The 12,661-nt window shown below is 41.9% G+C and overlaps 1 protein-coding gene across 1 annotated transcript in view; it reads right to left on the minus strand.

Annotated features, from left to right (window-relative positions):
• The window catches only part of LOC119976058 (kinesin-like protein KIF13B), a 216,246-nt gene that overhangs the window by 91,165 nt on the left and 112,420 nt on the right, over positions 1-12,661 (minus strand). Inside the window, 6 exon segments of the mRNA XM_038816183.1 lie at positions 1,291-1,381; positions 1,384-1,402; positions 3,067-3,201; positions 7,573-7,660; positions 9,534-9,714; positions 10,063-10,155. Of these exon segments, the coding sequence (XP_038672111.1) occupies positions 1,291-1,381; positions 1,384-1,402; positions 3,067-3,201; positions 7,573-7,660; positions 9,534-9,714; positions 10,063-10,155 (607 nt within the window).

Genomic DNA, 12,661 nt, shown 5'->3' on the forward strand with positions numbered 1-12,661 from the left:
TTTTTTCTTATATGAATCCAAACTGAGAAGTTGCCACCACGGTTAGATATTCACAGCTAGTAAAAAGGAATTCATGTCCTTACGGAAGCAAACGTAAGAGAAGATCAACAAGTCATGGATCGGAGAGGTTTTAAAATAGTTCACAAATCCAGGGATGGTGGGGTTTAAGTGTGGTTACTGGGTTGCAGGGATAGGGTGGTAGCTTGTTAGGGTGCTCTTTCAGAGGGTCGGTGCAGACTCAATGGGCCCAATGGCCTCCTTCTGCACTGTAGGGATTCTATGATTTTATAATCACAATAGGAGATCTCTCGCATTATGAGAGAATTTTATTTTTAAACTGAAGGAGAAATTCAGCAAACAACAAAGGTTGGAACAAATGCTGGGCTAACAAAACAACTGTTAACTATAAATCGTCACCTCAAGGTACACAGTTAGATAGAGATTAAGTAAGCAGGAGCCTGCTGGAAACCACAATGCGATAAGCACAGGGATTTCAAAACACAGCAGTCAAGTGGCAAGCCAAAGACAACTAACGGTGTTTAAAAACAAGTGACTTCACAGACCGATTATTCAACACAATGCAGAGTACGAGGGCCGGTAGATTCAGTATGCATCAGTCTGCCAGATCACACAAGGAACCTCGAGTTTCTCCTGCAACAATTACAGCTCAGGGTAAAAATGTACTTGTGCAAACTTTTTCAGGTATCTTTTGGGATTAGCAATAAAGCACAGAAGAGGAACTAGCCAACTTGCAAGTCAAATACAAAGGTTTTAAGGTCCAGTTAGAATAATATGTCCCTATAAAACATTACAAGTTAAAAAAAGGTTTATAGGGGCAGCATGGTGGCGCAGTGTGTTAGCCCTGATGCCTCATGGCGCCGAGCTCCCAGTTTCAATCCCGGCTCTGGGTCATTGTCCATATGGAGTTTGTACATTCCCCCAGTGTTTGCTTGGGTTTCGCCCTCCACAACCCAAAGATGTGCAGGCTAGGTGGATTGGCCCCTTAATTGGAAAAAAAAAGAATTGGGTACTCTAAATTTATATTTTTTAAAAGAGGTATAGTGGCAAAAGATATAGCAAGGGTGAAGATAGATCTAGGCCACCATACAACCTAATTAATAGTCACTGTCCTAAAAGGTCTAATGGATCTCATGTTTAGATATTAGTTTATCCAAAGCTGATGACTTAAGGAATAGTATCTTGTCATCTAATCCAATTTAATTTTTAAAAGCACAAATCAGTAATTAGATACAGGTTAAACATTTCACCTGCAACATCAAAAGAACTCACTTGTTAATGTTGCTTCCTTCCTTCAGTCGATCCCCAGCAGCTCCAGATTTTGCTGCCCTCTCACTGCCTGCCAAGTCCACAAGGCTCAATTACTCACCTTCTCACCTGAAGTCTATATAAAAGAAAACATTGGATTTATTCAAATCTGCCTCCACTGCAATCGCAAAAATTCTCCATTCACTACAAATACTTTTTGCTCTTCCCAACATGCTGCTAGATCTAAAACCAAGAATTCTATTTACCTGTTTTATGCCCTTATCTTACTTTGTCACCTTTATGATCTTCATCTACACATAGAAGTTCTTTTGCTCCTCTAATCTAACATCTTACTTTCCCCCATTCTTCTGTTTATTGCACATTTCTATCCATTTCTCTGAATCACGACAGTGAAGGAGGCGGCCATTCAGCCCATCGAGTCTGCACCGGCACTCTGAAAAGAGAACTCACACCCCACACAATGCCCGTACCCCCACCTAACCTTTTGGACACCGAGGGACAACTTAGCATGCCCAATCCACCAAACCTACACATCTTTGGACTTTCTTTCATTTGCCTATACATGCCCTCGTCTTTCACGGTCCTCATCACAATTTGCCATGCCTCCTTACTTTGCAATCAGCAACCTTCAACATTATTCCCTTAATTTCTACGTTCAGATCATTTGTGTATAGAGTGTGCCAAGCAGAGCTTTGTGCTACATTGCTCATCAGATCTGCACAATCAAATAAATCTTTCTTCTATCTCATCTAACCATCTCTGTATCCACGTGACTCACTGCCATAACTCTATACAATACCTCATCAAACACTTTTCAAAAACAAAATAAACCACATCCACTGAACTTCTTTTTCTATTCTTCATCACTGTTCAAAAAATTCTGCAAGGTTGGGCGGCACGGTGGCACAGTGGTTAGCACTGCTGCCTCACGGCACCGAGGACCCGGGTTTGATCCTGGTCCCGAGTCATTGTCCGTATAGAGTTTGCACATTCTCCCCATGTCTATGTGGTCTGACCCCCACAGCCCAATGATGAGCAGGGTAGGTGGATTGGCCACCCTAATTACCCCGTAATTGGAAAAGAAATTAATTGGGTACATTAAATTTAAAAATAAAATTCTACACGGTTGACCAATGCAATCTGCGTTATAAAAATAGACCCTGACCAGTCTGATTATCTGCTTCAGCGAGTACCAGAAATTCCACCCCTTGCCGTCAAAATTCTCATCCTAGCTTTCAAATTCCGCATGGCACCATCCTAACTAATATCCTAACAGACGGGGGACCATCAGATGGATCAACAAATGATTGATTTAATAAAGTATATACAGAGAGTGAGATAAAACCTACCATGTTCCAAGACTCCAAACTCCTAACTAACTGGAACCCTGCCTGCGCTCCGCCCCCAAAGTTTCCACGCTCTGGCCCCATTGGCCAACTGGGTCGCATGACCGTCCGAGATTTTGTCCCCCTTAAAGGGGCACGCTACCAGACTAACCATGCTTTAACCATACTTTCTCACAAGCACCTTTTGCTCCTCTAATGAGTTCTTGCTTCCCCATCCCAATGGCCACTTATTGAGCCACTGTGCACTCTGGAATTCTGTGCATAATTTAAACCATCCTGCCTGCTTTCAGAAGCCGTGTTTTCCACATAATCTTCATTTCCCCTTTTTGCATTCTACACGTCTGCAACTCCTTTACATGAAGCACTCTGTCAACCTCCTGCACATGAGCTGCACCACAGAAATTCAAGTAGCCATCATAGCACATGCCCTCACCCCAGACTGAAGATCATATAATGTGTGTGTAAGAATAATGTTGAATACTGCGTGGGACCGACTGCTCTCTTCGTTCATGTTCGTGGCAGCAACTGTTCGAGACTTGTTCCCTTCTGACATCAAAGATTCAATGTCCTGTTGAATAAGAGAACCATGTTTTTAAAATATATTAATATTTTTCTTCCCCACAGAACATTTTTTGTTATTTTGTTTGAGATCACTGATTCCTAATCAACTTTTCATAGCCCCTATTATCAGACTCTTAGAGGTGTAAATGAGCAGCACAAAATGACTTGCCCCCAAGTATACCAACAATACAACCGTTTTCTTTCAAGACAGGGGAAAATAGTATTTGGAGTGAGAGTACTGTAGATTGCACTTTAGCTATTGATTCTGCATTTTTAAGAATTTCAGTAATTTTATGCCAGAGGTATATCAGTGACTCAAACCTATTCAGAGGAAACTGGAGAATGTTTGGCTAGTACCAGCAAGTCGAGTGCTGTCTCCATTTCTTTTCATATTTGGCAAAATTTCAGCTATTTTAATGTATTATACTTGAACATGCATCATGCTAGTGTGTGCGCAGGTGAAAAGAGTCTGCTGTCCTCCAGCAAAAAAGTCAATTGGGTGGAATGAGGAAAATAAATGAATCACTTCATTCAGCAGTGGTGCTGGCAAACCCATTCTTCTCTATGCTGGGCTTTAAATCCTATTTTATAAAGTGGGCAACAGCAAAGGCAAAGTATTAGACTGTGAAATCATTGATGATCTTTGGTATGTTTTTGCAAAAGAGATAGTGGTTACCAGTCCGTACAGCAAATTACTGATTTCAGGGCAGCACGGTGGTGCAGTGGTTAGCACTGCAGTCTCACGGCGCCGAGGTCCCAGGTTCGATCCCGGCTCTGGGTCACTGTCTATTTGGAGTTTGCACATTCTCCCCGTGTTTGCGTGGGTTTCACCCCCACAACCCAAAGATGTGCAAGGTAGGTGGATTGAACACGCTGAATTGCCCCTTAATTAGAAAAAATGAATTGGGTGCTCTAAATTTTAAAAACAAATGACTGATTTCAGCAGATTAATGTCTATTCAGTGAAGCCCAAGAATGCAAAAGGTGAACACCGATACCATGAAGAGAGAAACCATGGACTTCGGATATAATCCATTCTTACCCAGAATCTCTCCCTAATCTTTCCCCCATTGGGCTAAACTGTCTTGAGCATTATTTTCCGCTCGCGTTAATACTCTCTTTTACTCTCCTCAACCTTGGTTGGCAAGAATAATTCCATTCAGAACCATCCTTAGAAAAATGTAATTCTTTCTACCCATTGAACTATGCTGCTGCCAAAGCATATTGAACTGACGTATAGAAACGCACAACTATATTTACCACTATCATGCTGGCGTGAAAACTGTCATGAAGTAGAGTGGACTGTTACATAGAACATAATTTTCCTATTTCAAATGGAAATTTGTTTGCAGTCTTTCGAAGGGTCGTTGGGCCGAATGGCCTCCTTCTTCACTAAAGGGATTCTATGATTCAGGTTGTAAATAAGGGCTGGTTTAGCTCAGTGGGCTAGACAGCTGGTTTGTGATGCAGAACAAGGCCAGCATCGTGGGTTCAATTCCCGTACCAGCTTACCAGAACAGGATCCGGAATATGGCGACTAGGGGCTTTTCACAGTAACTTCATACTTATGACAATAAAAGATTATTTGTATGAAAAATTAATGAGAGTCCCAACTATGCAGCAAACTCTGAAATGTCACTGTAAACTACAATGTGAAAAAAACAAGAATAGGGCATTACTCAGGGAAGACCTTTTGATCAGAATTCAAGTAGCCCCTGTCAATTTCTTTCAGGTGCTGGCTATATTTTCAGTATCGTCAGCTTTGGTTTCAGATTTTCATCCTTACGTAATATGAACTAAACTTTCCATTGAACTTTATTAAAATAAGCTAAATTAAAGCACGAGAGGAATGAAGGCGATAGATTTATTGCCCATTGTCACCACCCCCGCGGTGATGAGCCTTTGAACCCGCTACAGTCCTTACAGCAACATGCCTCCAAATTACACTAGACAGGGGATTCCAGAATTCTGATTTAGAGATGAAGTATCAGAGAATGGTACAGTACATCATCGCCATGTCTGTGCTAACTTGGTGCAAGAGAAAACCAGTTCATCCCACTGTCCAGCTCTTTCCCCATAACCCATGATTTTTTCTTTTCCTCTTAAAGTGCTTGTCCAATTCTCCTTCGAAAGGCAAATTGAATCTGCTTCAGCCACGCTCTTGAGCAGTGCAGTTCACTTCGCTCAAAGGGCTTTGGAATTTTCTGCACCATAGGGCTCTGAATGCTCCATCGTTGAATACATTTCAGGCCGGGATAGACAGACATTTGGTCTCAGGGAATTAAGAGGTATCATCCATGATCGTATTAAACGACAGAGCAAGTTCCCCGGGCCATAAGATCTACATCTGGGCCAATTTCTTGTATTCAAGGCCATTAAAAAAGCTATTTTCTCATGTTGCTGCTGTTTCAGTGACCTCTGGTTATCGAGCCTTCCACCAGTCTCATTGTCAAGGCCTCTCACGATTTTGAACACCTTCATCAAATCTCCTCTCAACTGTTTAATCTCGGAGAACAACTCAAGCTTCTTCAATCTAGCCTGATACCTGAAGTTTCTCTTCCCTGCAGCCATCCTCACAAATCTTTTCTGCACTCTTGTCTCTTTGAGGTGTGATACCCAGAACTGGACACAATACTCCGGTTGAGGTCGGACCCGCATTTTACAAAGGTCCAGCATAATGTCCTCCATTTAGGACAGGGGTGGGCAAACTTTTCCGTGCAAGGGCCACATTCAGAAATTCACAATTCACAAAGGGCCGCATAGTATATTAAGTAAAATAATTACTTCACCCGGTTATGATTCTGGGCGCCTCATGTAGAACATAGAACAGTACAGCACAGACGGCCCTTCGGCCCTCGACGGTGTGCCGAGCAATGATCACCCTACTCAAGTCAACGTATCCACCCTATACCCGTAAGTAACCCAACAGGCCCCCCCCCCCCCCCCCCCCCCACCCCCCATAACCTTAAAAACAAAAACTTGGTGGGCCGCAGAAATACCTTTGGCGGTAGTTTGCCCACCCCTGATTTAGGAGGCCCAGAATCCTACTTAATCTGCTCTGCCATCTTCAACAATTTTCACACATATACCCCCTTGGTATGTTCCTGCACCAATTTTAGAATTATAATCTTTGGATTAGAAGGATTGACAATATATGCCAAGTCAGAAATGTGAGCGGCTTGGGAGCAAATCTTGGGAAGTTCCCATTGCTGCTCTTATTCTACTTGGCGTTTTATTAATAAGGGAGCAAATGATGTTTGAGTAACCCTGGTTTAAAAAAAAGATCAGCCAGAGAAAAATAATGAAAACAAATAGTTATGCAAATTTCAAATCGCAATAGTCTTCAGCGTATTATAAAATTAAAGAACAATGTGTGCTTTTTTTGATTGACAGAATATTCTGCACGTAAATTCTATGATTTAAAAATGTGAAAAGCTCTTCCATCCATTTAATTCGACAAAAATAATAGCAAATAAGACCTCAAGCAATAGATCAGATGTGTATAGAAAATGAATATCATGTCAGCAATTAAAAGGGCGATATGTGGCACAGTGGTTAGCATTAGGGACTGCTACGCTGAGGACCTGGGTTCGAATCCCAGCCCTGGGTCACTGCCCGAGTGGAGTTTGCACATTCTCCCCGTGTTTGCGTGGGTTTCACCCTGCACAATCCAAAGGTGTGCAGTTTAGATGGATTGGCTACGCTAAATTGCCTCTTAATTGGTTACTCTAATTTTTGTTTTTTAAACGTTGGCAATTAAATTCAACGGTACACATTTGAAATTTTAAGCCCCAAATTTTAACTGTTCTGCCCAAGATCGCAAGAAATTACAGAGAATTGTGAACACAGCTCAGTCCACCATGTAAGCAGTCTTCCATCTACTGACCCGGTCTACATTTCTCACTGCCCTGGGAAAGTGAACAACATAATTAAAGACCCCTCCCAATCTGGTTATTTTTCTTTCCAACTTCTTCCATTGGGCAAAAGATACAAAAGCTCGAGAACGTGTTCTAACAGTTTCAAAAACAGCATTTGTTTCCTGCTGCCAATAGACTCTTGAATTAAATTGATCTTTCAATGCATTTTTCCTTTTTTACAGTTGTAATTATTTTTTGTATGGTGTACTTATGTATATAGATATATGGAGTGATCTGCCAGGTTTGCACGCAGAATAATACTTTTCACTGTACCTTGGTACAATAAATAACTGGTGGCAAAGTTTTGCATAAAAAGGTCAATTTCCCTTAATAGCTACTACAATTGCTACCACAAACCAAAAAGGTGGTTATACCAACCACCTTAAAATGTTACTTCTCCTATATTTAGTTTACATCTTTCTAGGTCCTGTTTCAAGCAGTCTTACTAATTAGTTTCCTTACCTTGTAACTTGTCACAGCCAGTTTGGACAAGCCATCCACATATGGACCCAGAACCTTGTGCTCTCTCACCTTTAAAGTGTGTCGACTCCTAAAATGCAGAGTGCAAAGAAAGATTAGTGAAACAAGTCAAAAGAAACTCGGTCGGTTCACAAATTGGACTTGTAGCTCTGGTGTTATACCTGAACAGGGCTTACTGATGCTACATTCAGCCAGCACTTTGAGCAGCCAAAGGAAGGTACCAAAATGGTACCTTCATTGCTTTGCAAAGCAGTACCCTAATGTTGATCTTCAATTGTCATTCAAGAGATCAAAGTTCTCTCAAACTTGTCTGATGTTTTCTCTCTCGCATAGTTCAATCTCTTGAAGTTTCTCGATCACTTCAAAGGAATAGGTTTAGTTGCATGGTGGAGAATATAGTAATTGAAATGTTGTGGCTGACCACATGTTCTTAGAATATATTCTGTCATACGTATTTGCATGCACATTCATTGCTTCACCACAATTTTCAACTCATGAATTATACGATGATGCAGATTGAAATGAAAGGAAATGCCCATTATTTTATCCCCTCCAGCAGACAGGGTAACCTTGCCCACTATTCATCTTCCCACACCCATCATCCAACCACTAACTTAAATTTCTTCTAATCGCCAGAGATACTTGTGGCGTAAAATACATGGCTGGTTTAAACCACACACTCCAGTCAGCAATAAGCAGAGGTGTGTTGTAACAGCTTCCAAGGAATCAGCTGCTCTGCTGAGCTATGAGAAATTCCAGAAAGGCAGGATGAGCTTATGCAATATGGCCAATGCCTAACTTAGATTGGAGGAGGCTGCATGGGCTGCAGGCTGAAAAGTAAACCCAGATTGGAAGATATTGGTAGTGGTCTTGGCTGGCTTCGGGTAAGAAATTATATTAGTTTCTGCTGATTTCCAAGCATCACAAGAGTGTAGAGACATAATGAATCTAAATAAATTAACATTTTTTTTGGTATTCTTTGATAAAGATATTTCACATTTGCTTTATTTGCCTCTTCTTGAGATCTCTGTACACTGCAGGGTAATCGATCTAACCCATAACCTGGTCCCAAAATCTGAAAACAGGCATACCCAGGGCAGCCTTTGGAGAATACAGCATCAGATTCGGTCTCCCATGTGCCTCTCCCAGTGATTGCATCATAATTCATGTTTAATAGGAAAAAAAAAAGCCGGGATTGACCATCTTTTTTAATAAAGTTTTTTTGTTTAAACTTTCCTTAATAAAATCATTGGCAAGAAATAATGTCAAGACAACATGTCACATAAGCCTTATCCAGGGCTGCATGGTGGTGCAGTGGTTAGCACTGCTGCCTCACAGCACCAAGGACCCAGGTCGATCCCGGCCCCGGTTCACTGTCCGTGAGGAGTTTGCACATTCTCCCCATGTCTGCATGGGTTTCACCCCAACAAACCAAAGATGTGTAGGATTAGCCACACCAAATTGCTCCTTGATTGGAAAAAGACATATATTCAATTGAAATATGAAGAATAGTGGGAAATTTTATCCATGATTCAAGGTGACAAAAATTATTTTTAAATGCTGAAAAAAAATCAGAACAGAATGAGGCCTCACTTGAAATGTCAGAGAATGACATCAAACTTCATCCACACAGGGGGAAAAATAAAAAAGATTATATGTGACCCATTCCTTGGAGGAAGGAGAGGGAGAACGAGAATTTAAATTTACCACATAGAAGAACTGTTAACAGTGATTGAATGTTAGAGAAATTATGAATTATTGACATGGTGTATCGGACAAATTCAGCCATTGTTTACAGACATATCTATTGCTGTGGCAAGAAATACGGGTAAAAAGATGTTACAGCAGAATAGCACATTTTGTGTTAACGTGTTCATGACAAAATTACTTTCACTTATAGATTTATACATGTTTACTTTTCATCTTTATCTTCCCCCACTTACCCTTTTGGATCAAGGAGATCCCGGACTTTCTCATTGTAGATCTCCATGAACGACACTTCGACTGTGAAGCTTTGCTCCTCATTTGCCTCTTGCAATGCTCGTTCAAACAGCTTGCTGCACAGTCGAGGGATCAAACCTGGCTTGTCCTTTGAACCCATCATTGTGTACGATTTCCCTGAGCCTAACCAAGGTAGTAAATAAGGTGTACAACATATCAGAATTAATCCAGTTTCATTTTTGGAAATACCATGGAGAATTCGATCAGTGTGAAAGGAACAGTTATTATAAACACATGTGCCTTCATATTTTCATCAGTTCAGGCACCATCTATTTGACAGAAGTAAGACCAGATAAAAAAAAGACAGCCTGCAAAGCTTTGTAAAATTATTTTTCTATCTATTCAAAGGTTTGATTGCAAGAAATGCAGCTGGAACTTCATGTGAAAGCTAAGGTGTTCTGCCAATTATTTGTCAAATATGTTTTGTAAGTTAATTTAGTTTAAAAGAAATACATCACTGTGGTATCTTACCTGTTTGTCCATAGGCAAATATACAAGCATTGTATCCTTGGAATGCATTTTGCAGCAGATTTTCACCAAGGCACTTGAACACGATGTCTTGACCTGGAGTAAAAAAAAATGGGACGAAGAAGAAAGGAACAATACAGCAGAGTTACACAGGAACGAAGAAAGGGTTGTGATAAGAAGAAATACAAGTATGAATTAGTGAAGTAAATATATTGTGGCAGAGGACTGGAAATCTTAAGTAGGTATGGCCAACAGTTCCATTGGAAATAAAATATAAATTTTACACCTGCCAGCAGCAGTTATTGTCCCTCTGGAACTCAATTATCGCGATCCTTGATGTGAAAGTATATGTTCTAAATCCTGGCCTCCTAGCAATATCTTTCAGAAGACATTACTCCAAATCCCACATTATCCTCATAGAACCATGGAAACGTCATGGTGCAGAAAGAGCCCATTGTGTCTGCACCAACTATAATATAGAAAAAAGAAACTAGCCGCTCATTTTAATCCCATTTTCCAGCACCCGGTCCTTACAGGTTACAGCACTTCAGATGCAGATCCAGATACCTTTCAAGTGAGCTGAGCATTTCTTTTTTTTGTGTGAGGTTTTTAATGAAGATTATTTATTTACATGCTCACCCCAAATTCTAACACTACAGCATTCAACCACGCACACACAGTTGAGGAAAGTACAGTTAGAGAGAGCAATGCACTTTTACAGCTTATAAACAAAGGAGTGTAGTTCAGAATTCACGTGACAGTTTTGTTCTGGAAAACACAAGATTGTGGGCCTGGTGAAGAAGACATCTTCCCTCCTGAACTGTATGCGCATTCAACAGCGAAAGCAGTTTCAGGATTCTGCCAATGGGATGGACTCCCTGGAGGTCACCAAGTTTGCTGCGTAAGCCTCAGTACCGGAAGATCAGTTTGCTGCACTGGTGGATTCTGATAGGAACAGTCTTAGAGGTCTTTCCATGTCACAACCTCTGTTTCTTTTTTTAAGCACTGCCCTTCGAGCTGCTACTGTATCCTATTGCAGACAAGACTTATGGGATTACAGTTCCTTTTCCAAATATTGGTGTGTTTTTTTTTTTAAAAAGAGAATTTCATTTATAACACAGCGTGTACAATATCAACATGAAAGAGGGATGTTACAGAGTGCAATGTTAGAGAGAAAGGGAAAAATAGCAGAGAGCAAAGACAAAACAGGTACCAAAGGGAGATCCACAAACTCCCATAGGGCAGATATCTAGTTGTGTCTCCTTGAGATAAGAGCTTATGTACAGGTGCACCCCCCCCCCCCCCCCCCCCCCCCCCCCCCCCCCCCAATCTCCTTTGTCCCCTGGCACTAAATCGTGGAACAGGCTGGTGAATAGCTTTCACGCATTGCGCAGTTTTGTCGCCACATTATAGGAAGGATGTGATTGCACTGGAGCGGGTTTAGAGACGTTACACCAGATGTTGCCTGGGTCGGAACATTTAAATTACGAAGGGAGGTTAGATAGGCTGGGATTATTTTTGCTGGAGCAGAGAAGACAGAGCGGACCTGATTGAGGTGTACAAAATTATGAGGGGCATGGACAGGGTAGATAGGGAACAACTGTTCCCCTTAGTTGAATGATCGGTTACGAGGGGACACAAGTTCAAGGTGAGGGGCGGCAGGTTCAGTGTGGATTTGAGAGAAAACATTTTTACCCAGAGGGAGGTGACAGTCTGGAGTGCACTGCCTGGGAGGGTGGAAGAGGCGGGCTGCCTCACATCCTTTAACACGTACCTGCGTGAGCACTTGGCACATCTTAACATTTGAGGCTATGGGCCAAGTGCTGGCAAATGGGATTAGGATTGGCAGTTCAGATGCCTTTCATGTGGTGGTGGAGACTCGATGGGCCAAAGGACCCTTTCTACACTGTATTTTCGTGTGATTATTTCCCCGATATAGGGATGGTTCTGTCCATCCATGGGGTCCGCCCACCGCCGCATGAAATATCTCCAAATGTGCAGAACACACTAAGCTGTGTAGCAGTGTGTGCTGCGAGGAGGATGCAAAGAGGTTGCAGGGTGACTTGGACAGGCTGGCTGAGTGGGCAAATACTTGGCAAATGCAATATAATGTGGGTAAATGGGAGGTATTCCACTTTGGTGGCAAAAACAGGAAGGCAGATTATTATCTGATTGGTGGCAGTTTAGGAAAAGGGGAAGTGCAACGAGGCCTGGGTGTCATGGTGGAACAGTTGCTGACGGTTGGCATGCAGGTACAGAGGGCGATGATGAAAGCTAATGGCATGCTGGCCTTCATAGCGAGAGGATTGGATTATAGGAGTAGGGATGTCTTGCTGCAGTTGTACAGGGCATTGGTGAAGCCACACCTCGAGTATTGTGTGCAATTTTGGTCTCCCAGTTTGAGGAAGGACATTCTTGCTATTCAGGGTGTCCAGCGAAGGTTCACCAGACTAATTCCTGGGATGGCAGGACTGACATATGAAGAAAGACTGGATCAACTGGGCTTGTACTCACTGGCGTTTAGAAGAGCGAGAGGGGATCACATAGAAACATATAAAATCCTGATGGGACTGGACAGGCTAGATGCAGGAAGAATGTTCCC

The sequence above is a fragment of the Scyliorhinus canicula genome, chromosome 1 (assembly GCF_902713615.1).
Source record: "Scyliorhinus canicula chromosome 1, sScyCan1.1, whole genome shotgun sequence".
Taxonomy (NCBI): domain Eukaryota; kingdom Metazoa; phylum Chordata; class Chondrichthyes; order Carcharhiniformes; family Scyliorhinidae; genus Scyliorhinus; species Scyliorhinus canicula.